The sequence below is a fragment of the Dromiciops gliroides genome, chromosome 2, assembly GCF_019393635.1.
Source record: "Dromiciops gliroides isolate mDroGli1 chromosome 2, mDroGli1.pri, whole genome shotgun sequence".
Classification (NCBI taxonomy): domain Eukaryota; kingdom Metazoa; phylum Chordata; class Mammalia; order Microbiotheria; family Microbiotheriidae; genus Dromiciops; species Dromiciops gliroides.
Window position 1 is genome coordinate 265,982,855 of NC_057862.1, and position 27,376 is coordinate 266,010,230.

At 35.2% G+C, this 27,376-nt stretch overlaps 1 protein-coding gene across 2 annotated transcripts in view; it reads right to left on the reverse strand.

The window, feature by feature from the left end:
• Positions 1-3,531: 3,531 nt before the first annotated feature.
• Positions 3,532-27,376, reverse strand: part of TMX1 (thioredoxin related transmembrane protein 1) — a 63,654-nt gene continuing 39,809 nt past the window's right edge. Inside the window, exons 3-9 of one of the 2 annotated variants that reach the window (XM_043988096.1) lie at positions 18,235-18,280; positions 11,197-11,325; positions 10,386-10,439; positions 10,185-10,230; positions 9,990-10,091; positions 9,800-9,869; positions 3,532-7,726 (exon numbers count right to left, since the gene is read on the reverse strand). In XM_043988096.1, coding sequence (XP_043844031.1) covers positions 7,551-7,726; positions 9,800-9,869; positions 9,990-10,091; positions 10,185-10,230; positions 10,386-10,439; positions 11,197-11,325; positions 18,235-18,280 — 623 coding nt within the window. In that variant the 3' untranslated portion in view covers positions 3,532-7,550. The remainder of the gene's footprint in view (positions 7,727-9,799; positions 9,870-9,989; positions 10,092-10,184; positions 10,231-10,385; positions 10,440-11,196; positions 11,326-18,234; positions 18,281-27,376) is intronic. The other variant, XM_043988097.1, reaches the window with a different exon arrangement.

A 27,376-nucleotide genomic window follows, 5' to 3' on the forward strand; every position in this document is an offset into this window, starting at 1 on the left:
AGCTCTGAACCGATCCAACCATTCTGGAGAGCAATTTGGAATTATGCCCAAAGGGCTATAAAGCTGTGCATACCCTTTAACCCAGTAGTACCACTACTACGTCTGTATCCCAAAGAGATCACAGAGGAGAGAAAAGTACCCACACGAACAAAAATATTCATAGCAGCTCTTTGTGGTGGCAAAGAATTGGAAATAGAGGGAATGCCCATCAATTTGGGAATGCCTAACCAAGTTGTGGTATATGAATGTAATGGAATCAATAGTATCAATAGTGTGCTGTAAGAAAGGATGAGCAGGAGTTCAGAGAAACATGGAAGGACTTGCATGAACTGATGAGCAGAACCAGAAGTATCATCAACATTGTGTGTTGATCAACTGTGATGGACTAGATTCTTCTTACCAATTCAATGGTATAGGAGAGTTCCAGGGGACTCATGATGGAAGGGGATCTCCAAATCCAGAAAAAAAAGAACTGTGGAATATAGATGCTGATTGAATCATACTATTTCTTTTGGTTTTGGTGCTGTTGTTTTTCTATTTTGAGGTTTTTCCTCATTGCTCTGATTCTTCTTTTACAACATGACTAATGCAGAAATGTTTAATGTATATAGCATATAATGTATATAACCTATAACACATTGCTTTCCATCTTGGGGAGGAGGGAGGGTAGGATAAAAATCTGGAACTAAAAATCCTATGAAAACAAATGTTGAAAACTATCCTTACATATGACTGGAAAATAAAAAAAATACTTTTACTTAAAAAATGAATATTTTAATTCCTAAAGTTACCTTTTTATGTCCTTGAATTGAGCTCAGAAATTTAGCTATCCACTATCAATGACCGCAGAAAACACATGGGTCCCATAAATCAACTTAGTATTTACCTATGACAGAGAAGGGTGGTTATCACATGGGTGCTAGCCCACTCTTTTTGATATAAACAATCATCTTATCCCCCTTCTTGAGACACTGATATCCCTATGACCAATCACATTATTTTCCCACCTACCCATTTATTTTTTGTCATATGCTTATGAAAAATGACCTGCACCTCATTAGCCTGATCCACTTTGTACCCTGCTAATAAACTGATAAAGCTCAGAACTCCACAACTCAGTTTACCTTTATTGAATCCTATTGAGATGGGCAGCTAGATGGCTCAGTGGATAGAGCACCGGCCCTGGATTCAGGAGTACCTGAGTTCAAATCCGGCCTCAGACACTTACTAGCTGTGTGACCCTGGGCAAGTCACTTAATCCCAATTGCCCCGCAAAAAAAAAAAAAAAAAAAGAATCCTATTGAGACACTGGGTAACAGTTCAGGGCAGAGAGGTGTAGCTGCAAGGGAGCAAGGGCTCTTCCTGCATAAACACCAGAGCACAGACAAGGAAAAGCAGTCACTACACTTCTCATGGGATTATACCACCTTGAAAGCACCAAAAAACTTGCAAACAACCAGGACTACCTGTGAAAACAGTAGTGTGGAATCATGGTGGTGACAACAGTGGCAGCATCAGTGACATTACACCCTCTGACGATAATCCCTTCAAACCACCTGAGGTTGCATTTACAAGTATTTACCATCCAAATATTCACAGTAACAACAGCATTTGTCTTGATATTCTACATTCATAGTAGTCACCACCACTATTTCAAAAGTACTCGTTCATCTGTTCTCAGTTGTGTGATCCCAAACCAGATCATCCTTTAGTTCCTGAGATTTCAGAGGTCTACCAGATAGTGAAAAGCACAACTGAATGAACTCATAAATATGCAATATAATTAAAGAAATTACAGGATAATCTCTACAGATAAAGAGAGGGGAACTGAAAGAGAAATTCCTTTTGATTTCCATTTGACTGATTTCTATGAGCCCATATGTCATCTCCCCTTGTTCACATGTTTACCTGATACAACAGTGCTGTATGTTGTATATACTTGGAACAAAAAAATAGAAATACTACATTACCTGTACCAACATTGACTCCTAGCAAAGGGGTGTGTGTGTGTGTGTGTGTGTGTGTGTGAAAAGCCAGTTCTTCAGTCATAACCCACTTGTGAGACTTAATTAGATAGACAATGCAAGGGCAGGGGTGGGTTTAGAGTTGGGGAGGACAGTTAGACTGACCTGTAGTAGAATTTTTTAAAAAGTGGAATTCTTTTAAACTCATAATTATGAAAAGCAAAGTAAAGAACATTGAACTGTTTCTGTATTCATTTTATTTTGAAGGGCCTACATCTTAGGTAAATGTTTTGACCAACAAGGTTAAATTGTACTCATTTTCTGTATATTAAGGTGTGGTAAAATAATGGAATTTGGCAGATGCCCAGGGGTCTGACCTGATTGATTTAGTAGTGTTTGAATTAGGGGTGAATGAGAAACTGCTAAGTACCCACTTAATATGATTAGATTTTTAGCCACCTAGTTTAAACTTGACCAACCCTGATAAAGAGTGTCCTCAGAGGCTGTGGACTGCATCATCAACAGAGAACTAGTCACAGCCACACTACTTGAAGGAGCTCCTCTTTTGGGGAGGGAGAAAAAGGTAGAAAAAGGGACCCCAACAGGAAGTAACACACTCTCTCAGCTCTCTCTCTGGCCTTTGAGGAGCATTCAGAATGGACTAGAGACTGGCTGCTGACTCCCATAAAAATTATAGGCCCCTGGTGTTGAGTTAAATCCAGTCCTTTGAATTAGCTGAGCTGAAAGTGAGTTTGGGTTTGAGACAGCCATTGCTAGAGCCAGGGAGATGATCCATTTTCCTCTTTCCCTATTCCCTTGTCATTGGCTTAATTAATTTCACCTTTGCTGGGTGTTTTATTCCCATTAAATAAAACCGGATTTGTTTGTGGAAAAGAGACTTAAGCTCCTTTCTTATTGGCCTGGGAGAAATAACTAAAAAAGGCAGTTCAGAGGGGAGGAAACTTTGGACCTAGAGGTCCCTCATTATTTTCTGAACCCCAATATTATGTCGAGCCACCCAATTAACTCTCCCCATATTAAATTTGGCCCTACAAAGGTCCAAGTTTAACTGGTCAACATTTAAATGGATCGGGCCTATTAGTACATAAAGTGATGGGTGTTTTTTCTTTTTCCCAGCTCTTCTCCATCACCCCTTTCCCTCAATACTTTTTGGTTTTTTATGTGGTTTCTCAATTAATACATAGCTAATAGTTCTTAATTTTTCTTATGTTTTTTAACTGCTTAGGGACATCAGATTCTAAGGGTAAAAATTCATTTGACAGTATACTTGTGTCCTTTAAAGACCAATTGATCCTTTGGAGCTTGTACATTCAAGAATGATTAATCTGTGTAATAAACTGATTGCTTCACTCATTACATATAATTTTGTGTGATTTTACACCCTCTCCCACCCCATTCCAACTTCTGCATTTAGACCAGTTATATTTCAAAATCATGAAACAATGTGAAAGGGTATGTGTTAAAGTATTTGACCAAACAAGAAACTAAAGCTTAAAAATTTTTCAATAAAATTTAAATGTTTAGTGTAGAAGGAACATGATTATTAAAGCAAATACATTTATTCTATTAATGAAAATATCTAAGCCATACATCATGAAAATCTTATGACATTTCCGTGTCTGGGATATAAGACACAACTACATTAATATTGTTAGCAAATTAACCCTCTGTAACTGAATATCAAAGGTTAAATGTTAAAAAAAATGTTTAACAAACCTGAAAGACATCAGCACAATTTCATAATGAAGAAATCTACATTATTACTTTGCTGTAACATTTGCAAGTGACTTTTTGAAATCTTGACTTGATTCTAGTTAAAGATGTAGTTGGAAACTTTACTTGTAAACCAGTCTTTACCAGAAACATTCATGTGAACTAGGTTGAGTTACAAGTTTCTCTTCCCCGATCTAATTGCAAACAAGGCCACCACAAAGCAACACCTTTAGAACTGAGAAGTTCTGTCCCACCCAGTTTCCAAATGTATCTCTCCACTCTTTAACAAAAACGTAAGGAATAAATGTGAAGTTTTTCACAAACACCTTTCCTGGAAAGATCATGAAGTCTCCAAAGCATCTAGTAGAGGCAATATGCCTTGGATTCTTGGATAAAATATTAAGTGAATCTTTTGCAGAGGTGCAAAAATCTGTCCCACTGATTGAAGTGGCAACATAGGCATTCATTGGTGAGCAGCGAAGTCCACAGTGAACACTTTTCTGCCTCATGTCACCTCTGGTGTTACCCCTCAGTCGGGGTAACCTCATTCCCCTGGAACACAGGCATTACCATCTCTTCTCCCAGGTTGTAGGCAACATTCAATGGAACCCAGGGCTCAAATGTGGCACCAAGGAACAAGTCTTGGTAGAGGCCATAGTACTTAGCCAGGCGCTGATAATGGTAAGGGCCAACAGTCTTCTCCCAATCAGCCTTCACCTCTTCCAGGAGGATCAAGGCATTGCGGAAGTGGGGAGCTTTCTCCATCTTAGCCCAGTTCTCCCAGCTATTGAAATAAAAGCTCACTATTTGACAAAAGTTGTTGGATACGATGGCAGAAACTAGGGAATCACAAGTCAATCAAAGAAAGAGGAAAAAGACAGATACAAAAGCAATTATAACAGCTTTTTTTTTTGTGGTGACAAAGAATTATAAGTTGGGGGTGCCCACCAAATAGGAAATGATTGAACAAGCTATAGTATATGAATGTGATAGACTATTATATTACACTGAAAGAAATGATGAGAAAAATTTGGGGAACTTGTATGAGCTGTATGAACTTGTATGAACTGATGCAAAGTGAAATGAGAAGTACTTGGAAAATAATTTATATATTAACAACAGTACTGTCAAACAACTTTGAAAGATTCAGGAAACTGATAAACCCAAAGACTAGCCACAGTTCCAGAGGAATCATGATGAAACATCATCTCTAGATAAAGAGGTGATGGACTCAGAGTGCCGATTCAAGTTTTTTGGGGGGATTTTTTTTGACACTGCCAATCTGAGAATTTGTTTTGCTTGACTATACATGTTTGTAAATGGGTTTTGGTTTTCCTTGTTTTGTCAATGGAGGGTGGGAAGAAGAGTAGGAAAATCGTTGTAAAAATGAAATAAAATTTAATTTAAAAAGATTAAGATGATGCAGTTAACATAAAATTATCTGGAAAAAATAAAAATATCAGAGACAGTGAATGTAGCTTTTAAAAATCATGGTCCAGGGCAGCTAGGTGGCACAGTGGATAAAGCACCACCCTGGATTCCAGAGGACCTGAGTTCAAATCCGACTTCAGAATTTGACACTTACTAGCTGTGTGACCCTGGGCAAGTCACTTAACCCTCACTGCTCTGCAAAAAATAAATAAACAAATCATGGTCTGCTGTGAAGTTGTTTTCTTAGTTGGGACAGAATTTTTTTTAAAAAAGCTATTCCCATTACATGGCAATCATGATGATCCATTATAATGTGAAGACTTTACTATAGCCAACTATCTTGTATCCTTCCACAGGGCATCATTAAAAACAAAATGGTTTAGAAAGGAAAAAAAAATTACCATCCAAAATGGGATGTAATTAAAGAGCAAAACAAAATTACCTCCCCAAGAAAGTTATACATTTAAATGCATTCAAGGTATTCCTTTGAACATTTCTTACAAATACAAATCAATTAGCTTTATTTTGTTTTAATATACATGTAAAAAGTAGTTTCATTTTTTTATGTTAGTAAAATACTTAGAAAAATTTATATATATATTTTTTAACAAATTTTTAAATACAGTGTCACATCAAATGTTAGGTCATTCTTGAAATTCAGGAGGCTTTAGTATGAGAATATTCATTATTTCAGAAGAAAATCCTTAAAAAATATTATCAAAAAGTTAGTAGGCTCATGTCTCCAGTACCTAGAGGAAGGAGATACTGCAAGCATACAACAAAGGAAGAATGTTTTTGAAAGAGATCTAAGGTATTTTTCTCTGGTGGCATATCGAAAGTTTTAGTCTTCCCTATGTTTTCATTTTTCTTTCAAGTCACATTTTCTAGATTTCAACTCTCTAAAGTATGAAAATACACACACACATGTATCTATAAGAAGAATACCTATTCATATATATGTACATGGGAATACATGTATGAACATATGAGTATGTGAATTAATATGAATACATATATGCAAATATACACACACAAATTGTATGATTCTCCAATCATGTTAACTAACTACTTTTATGATTTAACAGTCAAGACACTAAAAAATGTAATATCTTTTTTCAAAAATTTGGAAATGTTATTTCAAAAACCCTATGACAATATATATTAAACTTGGAAAAAGTGAATTAGGAACTTTCTTTAATGGAGACAAAATATATAAAATGCTTTTTCCAATCTGAGTAGAGGAACTTGGGTTTGGAGTTTTGTTTTTTGCTATTTACCACTAAATACTAATTTTAAAATAGTCAAATATTTCCTTAGAAGTTTAAAAATTAAAATATTCTTTGCACTAGAGTAGTTCTGATACCAAATTATCAGCAATTTTTATCCCCCCCCCCGTAATTTAAATGAAAAGCACAGTAATAATGACCCAAGACTTAAATAGGACTACTTGAGCGATTTTAAGTATCAACAGACAATGCTAAAATTTTATGCAGATTTCAATATTTCCATTTGCAAAAATTAATTTCCTTTTTTAAAGGAAATTTATATAAAGAAGACTTTTCTATCTTAATTCCTGAATTACATAAAATTCAAAATAGTCTTTTTCTTCTACAATAGTTTAAATGCCAAATAATATGAAAAATGTTTACCTTCACCACAGAAAAATCACAGGTTCATAGACTAAAAAAATGGATCTTTAGGATCATAAGAAATGAGATAAATTCAGCCCTGAGTAATCAAGTTAAAATATAATTTAGGATGTAAGAAAATGTGTAAATAAATAAAAGCATATGCAGAAGGGAATATTTTAACTTCACAGGAAAAAAAACCCAAAAAATGCCACAATTGCTGACCTTGGGTGAAATTAAGACATTATAATAATGAAATTTATGATAGCTAAGTTTCTATCATTAATTGTTACGATGTGTAGGAAATAGTATAATTAATAGCAGTCATTTTTATTAACAGCATTAATATAGACATGGGGAAAATTTGACCTACATTACTACAAAAGATAAAAATTTACTGCAAAATATATTTTCTTTAGAAGACAATAAGAAAAAATCTCACTTAAGGCAAAAAGTTTTCCTTATTTTTTCCAACTAAGAAGTTTTACATAAATAATGAATGCTTTCTCTAGAATAAATTGATAAGCATAAACTCTTTAAATCCTCCAAAAGAGTAATACCTATAATTCTAAATCTATACTTAGAAACAAATCACAATTAAAGAAAAAAAGACCAGGTTCTAAGCCTATTGCAGGATTCTATTCCAGATGCTAATACTATTTTTTAAAGGTCAATTGTTAAAATTTATTGAAAAGACATCTAACAATGTACAAGTCAGTTATTTCAAACCAAAAGGTTAGATTATCATTCTTCATACTTTTGTCAAAACAGTAACTTTCAAATTAACTAAGAACTAAAACTTATCCACTAGTGAAAGAGGATTGATGATGCGTTGTCTCATTGCAGTCTGTGAAAAATCTTTTTTTGATGGATTTTTGTTCTCCAATTCATCATCTGAATGATCTTCATCTGCCACTTGTTTTTGTTCCAATTTTTTCAAAAGACGGGCAGATTCTGGCAGTGGTTTTTCTTAAGGAAAAAAAATAGCAAGCACAATTAGTTTAAGAAGTCTAATGAAGTTTAAGAAAGTTTACTAAACAATTCAGAGAGCTTCAACTCCTATTTATCAAGAGCTTAGACAACAATTAAGTTATTATAAAATCTTTGGATGTTTTCAATGCACAGCATGAGATAGAACAGTAGATAGTATAAGAAGGAATAAATAAAATAAGATTCTCATTTTCATGGTGTACTGAAAGAACTGCTGCATCCTAGAATACTGCTTACTAGCTTTATAAACTAGATTATTCCAAGAATCATTCAGTTGCTGCTTTAAAAAATTCAGTGATAGAGAACCCCCCCCTTATTTATTTAGCATTTTCCCCTAGTTATATGTAAAAAAACCAAAACAAATTTTTCACATTGATTTTTTTTGGGGGGGCGGAGGCAATTGGGGTTAAGTGACTTGCCCAGGGTCACACAGCTAGTAAGTGTCAAATGTCAGAGGCTGGATTTGAAGTCAGGTACTCCTGACTCCAGGGCTGGTGCTCTATCCACTGTGCAACCTAGCTGCCCCTTCACATTGATTTTTTAAAATTTTGTCTTCCAAATTTTCTTCCTCTCTCCCTCCTCACTCCTCCCTAAGAAATCAAGCAATTCAATATAAGTTATACATGTGCAGTCATACAAAGCATCTCCATATTAGTCAGGTTGTGAAAGAAAACAGACAAAATAACTTTAGAAAGAGGAACTGACAAAAAAAAGACACTTCAATTTTTATTCAGATATCATCAGTTCTTTCTCTGTAGATGAACTGCATTTTTCATAAGTCCTTCTGATAGCATCCTGCTTATCATTTCTTTCACAGTTACTATTATTAACTGCATTACCCTCCATCCTATTCCCTCCCCTTGATATTTACTCTGTTTTCTATCTTCTTCCACCCTATCCCTCCTCAAAAGTGTTTTGCTTTTTACTGCCCCCTCCCCCAATCTGCCTTCCCTTCCTTTACCTCTCCCTGCCTTATCCTTTTTCTCTCCCACTTTCCCAAAAGGCAAGATATATTACTATACCCACTTGGGTGGCTCTTTCAGCCAATTCTGATGAAAGTAAGGCTCACTCACTACCCTGCTCTTTCCACATCTTCCCCTCCACCTTTCCCTTTTCCATTCCTCTTACCCCTTAACTTTATTTAAAAGATGTCATCATGGCGCAGTAGGGAACACAGTGGACAAAGTACCAGCCCTGGACCCAGGAGACCCTGAGCCCAAATCCAGCCCTAGACATAAGCCACTTAAACCTGCCTGCCCCACAAAAAAAAATGATAAAAACCAAATGCTTTACAGATATTGCTTCATATTCAATTCACACCTGTGCCTTCTGTCTAATCAGCTGTCCTAATACTGAGAGAGTTCTTATGAGTTAGAAGTATCATCTTCCCATGTAGGAATGTAAACAGTTTAACCTTTTAATATCCCTCATGATTTCTTTTTAATTTTCTCTAGGGTCTTGTATTTGAAAATCAAATTTTCTATTCAGGTCAGGTCTTTTCATCACGAATACCCGAAAGTCCTCTTTTTCACTGAAGTCTCATTTCCCCACCCCAAAAGATTATATTCAGTTTTGCTGCGTAGGTGATTCTTGGTTGTAATCTCAATTCCTTTGCCCTCTGGAATATCATATTCCATGCCCTTTGATCCTTTAATGTAGAAGCTGCTAGATCGCATGATATCCTGACTGTGGCTCCACAGTACTTGAATTGGGCCTTTTTTGGCTGCTTGCAATATTTTCTCCTTGTGGTAGATGTTCATAATTTTCTCCTTGACCTGGGAGCTCTGGTATTTGGCTATAATAGTCCTGGGAGTTTTCTTTTTGGGATCTCTTTCAGGAGGTGATTGGTGGATTTTTTCAATTTCTATTTTACCTTTTACTTCTAGAATATAAGGGCAATTTTCTCTGACAATTTTCTGTAAGATCATGTCTAAGTTCTTTCCTTGATCATGGTTTTCAGGTATTCCAATGATTTTCAAATTATCTCTCCTGGATCTATTTTCCAGGTCAGCTATTTTTCCAAAGTTTAAATTAATCTAAAAATGTACTTACTTAAATAAGAATACTGCTGTGGTTTATTCCTTTTTGAAGGACAAAGGGAGTCTGCAACAAACACCATTATCTGTAACCAGAAAAAAACATGGGAGAAATCAGAGCATCTAGTCATAGATAACTCAAGCTCTATCTCATAACAAGTCCTATAAATTCATCTTCCTAATAATCTGAGAAAAGGTATACTCACAAGTCCTAGTATTAGGCCCGAGAACAAAGTTGCTAAGGCAAAAATTACATAGGATCCCCAAACTGGTATTTTAAGGTCTTCTGTAAAATAGTTATGGCAAGTCTAAATTTTAAAGAGAATAAAGAATAAAGTAAGAAACTTGTCATTTAAAAAGCAGCAAAATTTTTAAAGTTGAAACAAGGCTTAAACCCATACCCTAATCCACATAGAGAGCTGAAAAAGAGCTGACATACTGCTCATCCTAAAATAAGAGAGATTATAATTAGAAAACATGAATTTATCCATTATGACAAATTAATTTAGAGTATTTTATTCAAGGCTGATGAGTTTACTGAATTTATAATGAAACAGAACTTCCTATAGATGAACATGAAGTTACTGACAAATTAGTAATACCTGATTTCTCCATCACCTGAGTAGTTGTTTATGTCTTTGACCATCATTCTTCTCCTAAGTATAAAAATTTATTTGCTTTTGTAAGTTGCTTTGTTATTTTTTGCATATTTTTACTCCAAGACAAATATATCTATGTGTATATACATACACATGCATACTCCTTCAAAGGTTATACATCTTTTCTCTCCTGCCAACTCCAGAGAATAAAAGCTTAGAAAAATGTAGTTGTAAAATGTTTTTTCTATTGTGTTAATGATATTCTTTGTTTTTGCCATGTCAAATCACAGTAAGACCAGTAGCAGACTCATATGACATACAATAAACCTCTACACTCAGGTCAAATTATATCCCCAGAGTAGTCCATGTTTTAAAATGACTTTATGCTACTCCCCATCACCCTAAATTTTTTTTTTTACTCCTTTAGTGAAAAGCAATATGATTGTTCTATATCATGGCATCATTATGAAAATACACTTTACAACTTCTTTTTAAATTATGCTGCACACTCACCCCTCCCCACTTTGGTTTATCACCTAGCCCTTATCGATACTTTTGCTGCTTCTGAAAGCAAAGTCAAGTCACTTTTAGAGAATGTCCCTTTCCTTTCTATTTATCAACTGATCTGTCCAAGTCCTACATGCACTATGAGAGCAAACTGGGAAAACTTTAGAACCCTAAGATTTAAATTAAATTTAATATTTTTCTTCATATGCATAGTAAAAAAATTTCCAAGTCATTATTTTATAATACTCAGAGTGTCACTAATACTTTAAAATCTAAAAGGGAGGGGTAAAAATTCAAAAATGCTTACAGAAAAGAACCTGGCCCAAACCATGAAGAAAGAGGTTCAATACTTTTCCACTGTTTGTCATTTATGAAACTTATGAAGTCCTCTTTAGTCCTGGGGCCTTGATATCTTCTAAATTCTCCATCCTTACAGCTACGTAAAAAAGAAAAAGGAGATCAAACTACAAATCATAAAGTGCAGTTGACATATACACAGAAAGTAATTAAGTCTCAAGAGCTAAAATTATGCTTGCTTCTGTATTTAATTACCTTGCTTTTTACTGAATATTAATATTCAAAGTTATAAGTTGTATATAAATATATTACACTGATCATTGTCACATGACATTCTAGTCCAATATATATATATATATATATATATATTTTTTTTTTAAGTGAGGCAATTGGGGTTAAGTGACTTGCCCAGGGTCACACAGCTAGTAACTGTTAAGTGTCTGAGGCCACATTTGAACTCAGGTACTCCTGACTCCAGGGCTGGTGCTCTATTCACTGCGCCACCTAGCTGCCCCATTAGTCCAAAATATAAATGAGGAGCAATATAACTTTTTTCTTAAGTTGGAGACTTCAATACCATTACCAATAACTTTACTTCAGTAAATAAAATTATGAACATCTACCGCAAGGGAAAAAATCATGAAGTCTTGCTATGTTCCAATGTATTAGTATTATGTGTTGTGAAACAAAATGTTGGGGTATCAAATTTACAGAACGTTAAAATTAATTCATGAAGAAACCTATGAAAAATTTAGTAGGTCTCTAAATAATAAGCTTTTGATGGTAATCAAAAAACAAAGTCAGGAGTATTCTGAAAAGATGGGAGAGTAGATAAGAAATTTTAAGATTTCCAGATTTTCTCCATAAACAGAAAATCACCATGAAATGGCCATAGAGAAGCAAAAACAAAGGGGTAGAGCAGCTATCCTAAAACAACCTGAAAGGAACTCAGAGAAGACAGGGCATCCAGAGGCTGAGGTTTGGCCTGAGTGTAGACAGTTCCAGACCAATTCCACTGAATCAAAAAACAGCAGGTCCTGGAGCAGCTCTGTCAAGAAGCAGATGAAGCCTCAAGAAATTTCAGCTTATGAACTTTAACCTCACAGCCTCAGGAACTTTCACCTCATGAACTTTTACCTCAAAAACTTACATCTAAGGATCGAAGGACCCCCTACTGTTTCCAAACACCAACCAGAAATGATCCTGGACTGTGGCTCTGGCCGAGGAGGAGCAAGCACATGCCCAGTGAGTACACTACCACAGGATGTAAGAACATTTTGGGGACAGAGTGGCTGGGGGCCCTAACAGTGGCTTATGGGAGAAATCTCTGAGGTTGAGCCCCTGGAAAGAATTCACAAAATAACAGTAGGGAGGACCTGAGGTCCAAGACAACATTATCCACAACTTGGGATTAAAATTTAATTATAATAATAAGCTGCTAAATATAAAATAAAACAAAAAAAAAAGTAACCAAAGGAAAAAGAACTTGACCATAGACTTTTTTGTTTGTTTGTTTTTGTTTTTGTTTTTTTTTTTGCGGGGCAATGGGGGTTAAGTGACTTGCCCAGGGTCACACAGCTAGTAAGTGTCAAGTGTCTGAGGCTGGATTTGAACTCAGGAACTCCTGAATCCAGGGCCGGTGCTTTATCCACTGCGCCACCTGGCTGCCCCTTGACCATAGACTTTTGGTGCAAAAGAAGATCTGGATTCATATTCATAGAAATATAGTGAGACAAAAATAGCCCCTCCTACCCCAAAGAGTTAACATCAGATGTCAAGCCCAAAAGAAACACTTGGAAGGGAACTCTTGGAAGAACTCAAAAAGGAATTCAAAAATCAGAAAGAACAAGAAGAAATTAGAAAACTAAAAGCAATCCAAGAAAATTATGAAAAAAAAGTTAACCAACTGGAAAAAGAGATCCAATCTAAAATTTTTTTTTTTGCAGGGCAATGACGGTTAAGGCCTGGGGCAGCTAGATGGTGCAGTGGATAGAGCACCGGCTCTGGATTCAGGAAGACCTGAGTTCAAATCTGGCCTCAGACACTTGACACTTACTAGCTGTGTGACCCTGGGAAAGTCACTTAATCCCAATTGCCTCACTTGGGGAAAAAAAATATATCTGAGGCTGGATTTGAACTCAGGTCCTCCTGAATCCAGGGATGACGAGTCGAAAATCTTTTGGAAAAGAGGAATAAAATTATGTTATAAGACACTAAGAGTTAAAAGGAGAAAAAAACAGAGAACTCAAAACATCTCATTAGAGAAAAAACTGATCTAGAGCACAGACTGAAGAGAGACAATATAAGAACTGTTAGACTACCTAAAAGTTATGGTGAAAAAAATGTGGATACAACATTGAAAGAAATTATTAAGGAAAACTGCCCTGAAGTTCTAGAACAAGAGGGTAAAGTAAAAATTGAAAAAAAAAAATCTACCATTCACCATTTCAGAGGTCCTAGGAGAAAAGTTGCAGGAATGTCACAGCCAAGTTTCCAAACTTCCAGGTTAAGGAGAAAATATTGCAAGCAACAAGAAAAAAACCCAATGGAAATACTATGGAAATACAGTTAGGATTTCACAAGACCTCTAGGTGCTTCTACTCTAAGACTACTTCTACTCTAAAAAGATCTTAGAATGTTACCAGTATTCTTAAAACTGTCATCATTGGTAAGATAGTTTGAAAGATAGGTTGGGATGAGCTGTATATGAGGGTGATTCTAAGATACAAAATTGGGCTGGAAAAGGTAAAAGGGAGCAATTATAAAATGGGGTGTGAAAGGAAGAACTAATACAAAACTGGGGGATGGAAGGCTGGTAATGTTGGAAACACTCTCATCTGGGTTGAAGAGGAAACAATGTGCACATATGGAAGGGTGTAGAAGTCTTCTGAACATGTAGAGAGGTGAGAAAATTGGGGGACAGGGACTTTTAGAGGGATGTGTAGATTGGGGTTTGGGGAGGGGATGGAGGGGAACTTTTGGAGAGGTGTGTGGATTGGGACCAGGAAAGGGGGTAGAGAGATTCTTGAAGGAGTCAGAGAAGTCAGGGTGGGAGGGTAAAGGGAAAAGATAAGGTAACAAGGATAGGGTAAAAAGACTGAGAAAGAAATAGTAAAAATAAGATGAAGAGAAATTCACAAATAGTAATTATAACTTTGAATGGGAATGGAATGTTTATAGCAGCTCTCTTTGTGGTGGCAAAGAACTAGGAACTACAGAGATCTCCATCAACTGGGAAATGATTGGACAAGTTGTAGTGTATGGTTGTAATGAAATACTACTATGTCATATGAAATGATGAGCTCACTGATCTTAGAAAAGCATGGAAAGACTAGCACAAAATGATGAAGAGTGAAATAAGCAGAATCAAAAGAACACTGTATATAGTAACAGGACTACTGTTATTTTTTAAAAATATTTTTAGCAATACTGTTTTAAGAACAACTTTGAGTGACTAAGTCATTTTGGGTATTATAAAGATACAAATTAAAAATAAAGGACATATCAAGAAAGATGCCATCTACATTCAGAGGAAGAACTAATAAATAAAAGTATATATAGAATAATTTTACACATGTATAACTATTTGTGTCTAATGGTAGCCATCTCTGGTATTGGTGGAGAGAGGAAAAAAAAGGGGAAAAAGAGAAATTTAGATGATAACTTGTATATTTGGAGGAACAGCAAGTTGTACATGGTAGATTTGCAGTTTCATCTTTTTTATTGTGCTGCGTTATAGAAATGCTTGTTTTGTTCCATGAATTGAAAATAAATTTTGTAAAAAATAATAAAGCCTGCAAATATTAACAAACATGGTAAAATAACAAAGTTATTAATATTAAGAGAATGTGGCGATCACAAAGAAGGTATGCTTTCAATAAAAAACAGGTGATGCCAGTCTAACTTTTTTTCCCTTATCTAAGACAGAGGGGATTCTATTCTATTCTATTCCTTCCAACACAGATCTTGGGAAAGATTTGGCATGATATACACAAGACACTGAAATTATAATCAAAGGAGAAAAAAAAGGAAATACATCAAGAGTATAACAGATGAGAATACAAAAAGAATCCACCTGAGTATGGCAGATACAAGGAGCTATTTTCATGGAGAAACACTACCACCTTGTAGTATTTTAGAATGATGCTACTATAACTTTATTACATTTTTGCCATTATAATCATAAAAAGATATACCACCTCTTAGTACATACCTGGCTGACCAACTGAAATTAAACTAGAGTGCCCAGATCAGACACAGGGTTTAAAGTCTGGCCAGCTATGGCATACAGGACAAAGTTTAAACTCATTCTGATGTTCAAGGCCTGATGCCCTACCATACCTAGCCAATGATATCCCTTCCATTCCTTTTCAACATAAATCTTAACTACTGCTAAAATAATTATTGCATTGACAGGTTAACATACTGAGAGTAAACCTACCTCAATGCCATTTCTCATATTACCATCTAATCTACCATGTTTGTCACTCCAACTACCATTTTATCCTTTAAGTTTCATGAATCATTCTAGCTCATAATGATTGCTCCCTTCTCATGAAACACTCATTGGACTTACTGATTATATCACTTTATTTTAGCACCTAATCATTTCAAGATTATTTAAGATAGGTTTAAGGGGTAGCATTTGAGTTGATTTTTTTTTTAGTTGAGTTTATTTTTAAATGAGGGAAGCTAGAGATTCTGAGATGAAGATGATGAGGAAGTACATTCCAGGCAGGGCAAATACCCTATACAAAGGTCCATACCTTTGCATGGAAGACAGAAGATCATGTATGGGAATAGCAAGTCTGCCAAGAATGCATAGTGTGTGAAGGGAAATAATGTGGAATAAGGCTGGAAAAATAGGCTATAGCAAGACTATGAAAGGCTTTAACTACAAAACAAGAATCTACATTTGTTCCTAGAAACATCAAAAAGCAACCAATGCTTCTTAAGCAATGCAATGACACAGTCCAGCAGCTAAATGAAGGATAGATTGTTCAGGAAAAACTTGGGGCAGGGATTAAAATTAGGAAACTACTGCAACCAGCCAGGTAACTGTGAGAATCAGAGAGCTGCCAAACTACTGAGAATGATATTGCAGGGAGGCTCGGCCATGAGGAGAAAGCATGAGGTATTGAAGGTTGGACTGACGTCTGGAAGTGATGTCTGCTGCCTGTGGGTCGTGTCAATTGGTGCTACTACCCAATTAGCTTGGAGCTGTGTGTGTGGACGGCCCTGTTTCCTGTGGAGAAGCAAGGTCTTTGGGTTCCTGACTTGGGCTTGGTGGGAGGATGACGGTTCACTCTTAGAAAGCTAGATGAAGGTTGCTTTTCCCTCTCTCTCTTCAATAACTTCTAATACAATTTAATAAATACTTAAAAGCCTAAACTCTTGCTAAACTTCCAATTTAAGGCAACCACTCATTAGATTTTAGACATCACAGCTAGAATTTTAGACCTTACATATGTGGAAATTTATTTTGATTTGGGGACCCTACCTTTAGGCTGAGATTAGAAAGCCAAAGGCCCTCAGGGTCTCTCCCCCTCCTCCTCAGCTTCAGCTGAGCAAAAAAGCCCCGTGGGCTATACAAGACGCCAGGTCAGATAGTTGGGGGAAAAAAAAAAAGCCCCAGCTCCCTCCAACCTGAGCGAAGCTATCGGAAAGATCCCGGACAGCCTGTGCTGAGGCATGAGGCTCGAGAGCACCCCGCCCCCCGCCAGCTGCAGCTCTGGCTGGCGGATTAGCTTGGGGGCGAAGGAAGCCCCAAGATTTGAGTGGAGAGAAGAAAAGGTATATATAGACTTGGGAGTGAGACAGGGGAGACGGGAGACGGACTAGAGGACGAGCTGAGGACAGACTAGATAGACAAGACTCAGGGGTTCAGAGATGGACAAGAAGAGGTCAAGAGGCGGCTGAGGAGACGGCAAAGATTGGAGACTAGAGACGGGGCTACAAGGACGCAGGAGAAGACGAGAAGGACTAGGAGCAGGCAAAAGAGAGGCCGAAGGGCAAAGTGACAGAGCAGACAGACAGAAGGTTACAGGCCTTAATACAAACCAGGGAAAGTGTACCGTGCCCTGAGGCTGGAGGCTGCTAAGGCCCTTACTGTATTCAAGAAGTTCGAAGTGCAGCAGGTGGGAAAGAGACGCAGTGGAAAGAGACCGCAGGAAAGCAATCAGGTTGTACTTTATTTCCCTGTATTCCTAATTTGAAATAGTATCTCATAAATAAACTCTGTTTTGATTATTTGGTTAAGAGGCTAGTTAATCTTTAGTCTATCAGTTTGGGAGCAGTGTGGTGGAACTTTATAAATGGCCTACATTAAATTAACGAAGTCAGATTAGCCAAATAGTCAAAAGTCCCCAGATTAGTCATCCATAGTTTAGTCCCCCCAAAATTGGCCCTAGTTAACAAAATATTTCACACATAACAGTGATAAGGAGCTGAATTATGACAGTGACATAAGTAGACAAAAGGGAAAAGATACAGGAAATATTCCAGAAAAAGAAGTGACAAGACTGACAATTGATTGGATAGAGGATATGAGGGATATTATTGTGAGGAGTCAAGGATGGCTGCAAAGTTGCAAAATTGGATGACTGGAAGGATGGTGAAATCTTCCCCAGAAATAGGGAAATTAGGAAGAGGAATGGGTTTTCAGGAAAATATGAGTTGAACATACTGAATTGAAATGCTTATAAGGCATTCAGTTGGAAATGTTCACTGGGCAGTTTATGATGCAGGACTAAAACTCAGGAAAACGATAAAGATAAGTTATATAAATCTGCAAGTCATCTGCATAGAGGTTATAGATGAAGCCATAAGAGAGGGCGAGATTATAAATATAATGACAACAATGAGATAATTTGTGGGTTGCAGCCAAATTAGTACTTAGGGTAATAGCTATATCTCTAAACATAAATTAATAAAGTAAAACAAATGTTGATTTGTTTTGATAGTGGGACTCCATACTTGGAGTTCCCTACACCAATGAAATCATAAGCCTAATCAGAACAAAACAGAACTCCAACTTAAAAGTACTTACTGGTAGATAGTGGGCAGTGCAGTTATGATAAATCGACCACTTAGACCTGTAAATAAATATTAAGGCTTGATAAATATAATAAAATATTCTGGTAGAGATAAATCAATACATTTTCTTTTTTTAATATACTTTTGTTATATATTTAAAAGGATTATCAAGTTGTACATAAGGGATTTGGAGTTTTGTGTAAAATCCTTTTTTCCCCTTCTATTATACTATCTTATGGAAATGCTTTTTTTATTTCTTTTTTTTCTAAAATAATAAAAATTTTTATTTATAGTTTTGGGTTTCAATTTTTATCCCTCTATTCCTCCCTCCCTTCCCCTGCTCCCCCGTGGCAGCAAATAATCAGATATGGCTTATATATGTATGATTACATAAAACATTACCATATTTGTCATTTTGTACAAGAAAACTTGATTGAAAGGGAAAAAAATAAAAGTGAAAAATAGCATGCTTCAGTCTCAGTATCAGTATAAGTTCTTTCTTTGGAGGTGGATAGTATGTTTCACCAATAGTCCTTTGTCTTGGATCATTATATGGTTGAGAATAGTCAAGTCATTCAGTTCTTCATCAAACAGTATTGCAGTCTCTATGTGCAATGTTCTCTTGGTTCTGCTCACATCACAATACATCATTTCATACATATCTTTCTAGGCCTTTCTGAAGTCATCCTGCTTGTCATTTCTTATAGCACAATAATATTCCATCACCATCATATACCACAGTTTGTTTAGCCATTCCCCAATAGATGGACATTCCTTTGATTTCCAAATCTTAGCCACCACAAAAAGAGCAGCCAGAAATATTTTTGTACAAATAGGTCCTTTTTTTCTTCATAGGGATGTCTTTGGAATATAAACCTAGCAGTGGTATTGCTGGATCAAAGGGTATGCACAGTTCTATAGCCCTTCGAGCATAGTTCAAAATTGCTCTTCAGAATGGTTGGATCCTTTCACAAACTCCACCAACAGTGAATTAGTGTCCCAACTTTCCCACATCCCCTCCAAAATTAAATATTTTCCATTTTTGTTTTATTTACCACTCTGAGAGGTGTAATACTTGAGTTGTTTTAATTGGCATTTCTCTGATCAATAATGATCTAGAGCATTTTTCCATATGATTATAGATAGCTTTGATTTCTTTGTCTAAATACTGCCTGCTCATATCCTTTGACCATCTATCAATTGGGGGAATTACTTGTATTTGTAAAAATTTGACTCAGTTCTCTATGTATTTGAGAAATGAGGCCTTTATCAGAGATAATAGTTTCAAAAATGCTTTCCCAGTTTTCTACCCCCCCTCCCCTTTTTTTTTTGGTGAGGGAATTGGGGTTAAGTAACTTGCCTAGGGTCACACAGCTAGTAAGTGTTAAGTGTTTGAGGCTGGATTTGAACTCAGGTCCTCCTGACTCCAGGGCCAGTGCTCTATCAACTGCACCACCTAGCTGCCCTCTACTTCCCTTTTAATCTTGGTTACATTCATTTTATTTGTACAAAAGCTTTTTAATTTTTAAAATCAAAATCGACTATTTTACATTTTGTTTTGCTCTATCTTTTTTGGTCCTAAATTCTTCACCATACCATACCATGCTCTCTTAATTTGCTTATGGTATCATCCTTTATGTGTAAATAACGTGCCCATTATGACCTTATTTTAGTATCAGCTGTGAGATGTTGGTCTATCTATACCTAGTTTCTGCTATACCGTTTTCTAGTTTTCCCAGCAGTTTTTGTCAAATAATGAGCTTTTGTTCCAAAAGCTTGAATCCTTAGGTTTAACATATACTAGATTACTATAGTCATTTACTATAGTAAAATTGCTATCTATTCTACTCCACTGACCTACCTCTCTATTTCTTAGCCAGTATCAGATTGTTTTGGTAATTACTGCTTTATAATACAATTTGAGATCTGATACTGCTAGATCACCCTTCTTTTGTATTTTTTTCATTGATTCCCACGATATGCTTGAACTCTTATTTTTCCAGATGAATTTTATTGTTTTTTCAAGCTCTATAAAATATTTCTCTTGATGGTTTGACTGGTATAGCATTAAATAAATAAATTTAGGTAGTGATGTCATTTTTATTACATTAGCTCTGCCTAGCCATGAGCAATTAATATTTTTCCATTTGTTTAGCTCTGAGTTTATTTCTGTGAAAAGTGTTTTATAGTTCTGGTCATATACTTGCTGTGTTTATCTTGGCAGGTAGACTCCCAAGTATTTTATATTGGCCACAGGTATTTTAAATGGAATTTCTCTACCTCTATTTCTGGACTTTATTCATAACATATGGAAATGCTAATGATTTATGTGGGTTTATTTTGTATCTTGCAACTTTGCTAAAGTTGCTAATAATTTCATGTAGCTTTTTAATTGATTTAATTGATTTTAATTGATTTTCTAAGTATAACATTATATCATCTGCAAAGAGGGATAGTTTTGTTTCCTGATTACCTATTCTAATTCCTTTAATTTCTTTTTCTTCTCTTATTGTTGTAGCAATAACATTTCTAATACAATATTAAATAAAAGAGGTGATAATGTGCATCCTTGCTTCACCCCTGATTGTATTGGGAAGGCTTCTAGGTTATCCACATTACAGATAATGCTTGCGGATGGTTTTAGATAAATAGTACTTGTCATTTTAAGGTTAGCACCTTTTATTCCTATGCTCTCTAGTCTTTTTAATAGGAATGGGTGCTGTATTTTGCCAATGGCCTTTTCTGCATCTATTGAGATAATCATATAATTTCTGTTGCTTTTGTTATTGATATGGTTAATTATGCTGATAGTTTTCCTAGGACTGAACCAGCCCTACATTTCTGGTATAAATCTTGCTTGGTCATAGTGTATGATCCTTGTGATGTATTTCTGTAATGTTTCTGCTGGTATTTTATTTTAAATTTTTGCATCAGTATTCATTGGCAAGATTGGTCTATAATTTACTTTCTCTGTTCTGGCTCTTCCTGGTTTGGGTATCAGCACCATATCTGTCTCATAAAAGGAATTTGGTAGGACTCCTTCACTTATTTTTTCAAATAACTTATATAGTATTGGGAATGATTGTTCTTTAAATGTTTGGTAGAATTACCTTGTGAATCCATCTGGTCCTGGGGAGTTTTTCTTAGGAAGTTCATTGATGGCTTCTTCAATTTCTTTTTTTTTAGTGTGGCAATTGGGGTTAAGTGACTTGCCCAGGGTCACACAGCTAGTAAGTGTTAAGTGTCTGAGGCCAGATTTTAACTCAGGTACTCCTGACTCCAGGGCTGGTGTTCTATTCACTGTGCCACCTAGCTGCCCCTCAATTTCTTTTTCTAAAATTGGGTTATTTAAATATTTTATTTCTTCTTGTTGTTAATCTGGGTAATTCATATTTTTGTAGATATTCATCCATTTCATTTAGATGGTCAAATTTATTGGCATATCATTGGGCAAAATAGTTCCTAATAATTGTTTTAATATCCTCTTCATTGGTAGTGAGTTCATTCCTTTCCTTTTTGATACTAGTAATTTGGTTTTCTTTCCTTTTTTTTTTTTTTATCAAATTAACCAATGGTTTATCTATTTTATTGTTTTTTTCATAAGACCAGCTTCTAGTTTTATTTATTAATTCAATGCTTTTCTTACTTTCAATTTTATTAATCTCTCCTTTGATTTTCAGGATTTCCAATTTGGTGTTTAGTTAGAGGTTTTTAATTTATTCATTTTCTAGTTTTTTTAGTTGCATGCCCAATTCATTGATCTGCTTTTTCTCTTATTTTATTGATGTAAGCAGTATGGGATAAGAACTGCTTTGGCTGCATCCCATAAATTTTGGTCATTTTCTTTAATGAAATCATCAATTGTTTCATTCTTTGACCCACTTGTTTTTTAGGATCAGATAATTTAACTTCTAATTTTCCTTTCCCTTCCTTTCCCTTCCTTTCCCTTCCTTTCCCTTCCTTTCCCTTCCTTTCCCTTCCTTTCCCTTCCTTTCCTTTCCTTTCCTTTCCTTTCCTTTCCTTTCCTTTCCTTTCCTTTCCTTTCCTTTCCTTTCCTTTCCTTTCCTTTCCTTTCCTTTCCTTTCCTTTCCTTTCCTTTCCTTTCCTTTCCTTTCCTTTCCTTTCCTTTCCTTTCCTTTCCTTTCCTTTCCTTTCCTTTCCTTTCCTTTCCTTTCCTTTCCTTTCCTTTCCTTTTCTTTCCTTTCCTTTTCCTTTTGTCAGGGCAATGAGGGTTAAGTGACTTGCCCAGGGTCACACAGCTAGTAAGTGTCAAGAGTCTGAGGCCAGATTTGAACTCAGGTCCTCCTGAATCCAGGGCCGGTGCTCTATCCACTGCCCCACCTAGCTGCCCCTGAAGCTATTTTCTCAAAAGATAGTTTTAAAAATTATATTTGCGGGGCAGCTAGGTGGCATAGTGGATAGAGCACCAGCTCTGGGGTCAGGAGTACCTGAGTTCAAATCCAGCCTCAGACACTTAACACTTACTAGCTGTGTGACCCTGGGCAAGTCACTTAACCCCAATTGCCTCACTAAAAAAAAAAAAAAAGAATTTTAATATGATTTTTTTTAGCAAAGCTAAGTCTCATAGTTTGTATAAAAAGTATAAAAGTTTTTTTCTGCCACTGCTGATAAAACTGTTAGCTCTGAATGCTTTCATTTTCAAAATTATTTTCATTGTTTTCCTAGTGTAGAACCATCTTTGCATCCCTGAATAAATCCAACTTGATAATTGTAGATGATGTTTTGGATAAATTCTTGTACTATTTTGCCAAGATTTTACTTAATTTTGGGGGAATAGTTGTACACTGTGTTAAGCTACAGTTCTTTCTTTATCTCATAAAAGGAGAGTTACAGAATTTTCTTTCATTTGAAAAACCAAGTAGTATATGTATACGTGCCTTTCTTTAAAAGTTTGAGAGAATTCTACAAATGTATTTAGAATAGATGCCTACCCAACTTTGGTAGTTCCTTCAAAACTAATTCAACTTCCTTTTCTGAGTTTGGTTTAATATCTCTATTTAGTGTTCTATTAATTTGCCCATATTATATTTCTGCATAAAAGTCTTTGATTTCTATTTTATTAGCATAAAGCTGTATGGCAGATTATTTATTCTCTAATCATCAAATTTCACTCTGCTCGAGCTAATATAGTAAAAATGACAATACTGCCTAAATTAATTTACTTATTCAGTGCCATACCAATCAGACTACCTAAAAATTATTTTATACAGCTAGAAAAAATAATAACAAAATTCATCTGGAAAAACAAAAAATCAAGAATATCCAGGGAAATAATGAAAAAAAATTCACAGGAAGGTGGGTTAGCGGTACCAAACCTGGAGCTTTACTATAAAGCGGCAGTCATCAAAACTATCTGGTACTGGCTAAAAAATAGAGTGGTAGATCAATGGAATAGACTAGGCTCAGGAAATGCAGTAGTAAATGACACTAGTAATGTAGTGTTTGATAAACCCAAAGACTCCAGCTTCTGGGATAGGAACTCAGTATTTGACAAAAACTGCTGGGAAAACTGGAAGATAGTACGGCAGAAATTAGGCATAGACCAACATCTTACACCTTATACTAAAATAAGGTCAAAATGGATACATGATTTAGACATAAGAGGTGATACCATAGGTAAATTAGGAGAGAAAGGAATAGCGTACCTATCAGATCTTTGGAAAGGAGAACAGTTTTTGACCAAACAAGAGATAGAGTATATTATAAAATGCAAAATGGATGATTTTGATTATATTAAATTAAAAAATTTTTGTACAAACAGAAGCAATGCATCCAAAATTGGAAGGGAGGCAGAAAACTGGGAAACAATTTTTGAGGCCAGTGCTTCTGATAAAGGCCTCATCTCTAAAATATATAGGGAATTAAATCAAATTTATAGAATCCAAGTCATTCCCCAATTGAGAAATGGTCAAAGGATATGAACAGGCAGTTTTCTGATGAAGAAACCAAAGCTATCTATTCCCATATGAAAAAATGCTCTAAATCACTAATGATTAGAGAGATGCAAATTAAAACACTATCAGATTGGCTAAAATGACAAAAAAGGAAGATAATAAATGTTGGAGAGGCTGTGGGAAAATTGGAACACTAATGCATTGTTGGTGGAGCTGTGAGCTGATCCAACCATTCTGGAGAGCAATTTGGAATTATGCCCAAAGGGCAATAAAGCTGTGCATACCCTTTGACCCAGCAATCCCACTTTTAGGTCTTTTGCCCAAAGAAATCATGGAAGGGGGAAAGGGACCCATATGTACAAAAATATTTATAGCTGCTCTTTACATGGTAGCAAGGAATTGGAAGTTGAGGGGGTGCCCATCAATTGGGGAATGGCTGGACAAGTTGTGGTATATGAATACAATGGAATACTATTGTGCTATAAGAAATGATGAGCAGGAAAAGTTCAGAGAAACCTGGAGGGTCTTACATGAGCTGATGATGAGTGAGATGAGCAGAACCAGAAGAACATTGTACACAGTATCATCAACATTGAGTGTTGACCTACTGTGATGGACTATATTCTTCTCACCAATGCAATGGTACAGAAGAGTTCCAGGGAACTCATGATAGAAGAGGATCTCCAAATCCAAGAAAAAAAAAAGAAAGAACGAACTGTGGAGTATAGATGCTGATTGAACCATATTATTTCTTTTGTTGTGGGTGCTGTTGTTTTTTTTTTCTATTTTGAGGTTTTGCATCACTGCTCTGATTCTTTCTCTTGTAACAGGATTAATGCAGAAATAGGATTAATGTTATTATGTGTACATATATGTGTGTATATATATATCTATATCTATATGTATATGTATAGAGATATATAGATATAACCTATATCAGATTACCTGCTGTCTAGGGGAGGGGGGAGGGAGGGAGAAAAATCTGAAATTGTAAAGCTTGTATAAACAAAAGTTGAGAACTATCTTTACATGTAACGGAAAAAATAAAATACCTTATACATTTAAAAAAAAATTTCACTCTGCTCATTTTAAATTCTGTTAATTTGACTTTCCTCTCTCACTTCATTGGCTGATGGCTTATTAATTTTGTTATTTTTTTCCAAAGAAAGTTTTTAGTTTTATAATCTTTTTTTTCTAATTTGTTTTTCTAATTTTCAAGATTTCTTCTTTTATGATGATTTTGGATTTATCTGCTTTTTCCCCAATTTTTAATTGCACATTCAATTAATTAACTTCTTTTTCTATTTTGTTAATATGTTTTAATATATTTTTACTCTGAGGTCTGCTTTAGTTAAATTACAGAAATTTTGGTATGATCCCTTTTCATTATGATTATCTTTCACATAGGTATCGTTTTTATGATTCTTTTCTCTGAAAAAGAATATTGTTAGAAAATGTGCATTTAGGTCTCTATTTTTTGTTTTGCCTACCTGTATTGATTATGATGTTTTATTTAATTATGGTCTAAAAGGGATGCTGTTAATATTTGTGTTTTATAATTCCTCTGTGCCCTAATATACTATTTTTATAAAGGTACTATGTGGTGCTGAGGATAAATCTATATAGGTATGTACATGTATGTGCATTTGTTTATTATATTTATTGTATTATATTACTCTATATAATACCACTATATACATTATACTACTCTATTAATATTTTATTATACACACAGTATATTTTATCATTATTCTATATCATAACAATACTAAATGTTTTATATGTTTAAAGCTAAAGAAATAAATTAAGGAAAATATTAAGCTTAATGCTTTATGTGAATGGAAAAAATACAATCTGCCTTGCTTATATAAACAAAACATTTAAAAACCATGCAGAATCAAACTGAGAAGCTAGAACAAAATGTATTATGCATTATGTGAAATGAAAAGATAATCATGTTACCAGTCAAAACAGAATTAAAAATTCATAATACTTATATAGAAATGAAAACTATATTATTCTTAAATACATAAAAAACATTATTTTTATTATGTATATGTAGATGGCATAGCATCTAAATATTATATATAAAATATATTGTGTATATATGTAGATATTCATATACATATGTATATACCTTTATAAATCAGTACTTTGTCTCTGCAATTGGTTCTACTTAAACAACTTTGATGCCACTTTTAATTTACCACAGGCTCTTATTTGCGTACTTTTGTCCTAATTTGGATTTTTTCCTCAAATTATCAATTTCTTTTTTCTCTTGTCTTTTACTTTCCTAATTGGGAAGGTGGTTTGTTCAAAATATGCCTTCCTTTCTAACTTCTTACCTTTATTATTTTTACTTTCATAAATCTTTCAACACATTATTATTTGTTTCACTAATACTCTTCACTTCTAGTTTACTCTGAAACTCTATTATCTGATTCACCAAGTATAACCTAATTTATTAATTTTTAAATCATATGTTCCTCATGGGATTAAAGCTTTTTTTTTTTTTTGGGCAGGGCAATGAGGGCTAAGTGACTTGCCCAAGGGTCACACAGCTAGGAAACATAAGTATCTGAGGTCAGATTTGAACTCAGGTCCTCCTGAATCCAGGGTCAGTGCTTTATCCACTGCACCACCTAGCTGCCCCCTATAGCTTTTTAAGTACCAGATTTCAACTCCCTTTACTAAGCAATTTCCAGGTTATTACCCTTGTATCATTTACCCCATCATCCTTCTCTGGCATGTCTCATTCCTAGAAATATCAATTCAGGAAGAAAAGAATATTGGAAAATGGCAGTGCACAAAGCAGAAATTACCATATTCTGGATAGTGTGGCCCAGTCCTATCCCCTGCCTTCTGAGAGAAATGATTATTAATAATCTGGGGAGATCCAGAGTTCACTCCTTCTTTTAAAGTCCTGATTTTTAAAACGAAAAAAGGTCAGTCTCTTGAAGGACATTACTGATAATGACACTGAATTAACTCTCCTCATATTGGTCTTTTTAATAAAATGATTAGATTACCCAGAAGCTATGTGTCTTGAACCTTTTATAATTATCATACTTTACTATGATGGTCTCAAGACCTTCACATATCTGGGTTCTATGCATCCTCCCTCTGCCCCCAAAAACATGATTGGTTTTATCTGTCCTAGGAGATCATATATTTCTTCTCCTCCATCAGGATGCTACCCATGAAGAAAGGTGACCTCTCAATGTACTAGCTTTCCTTAGA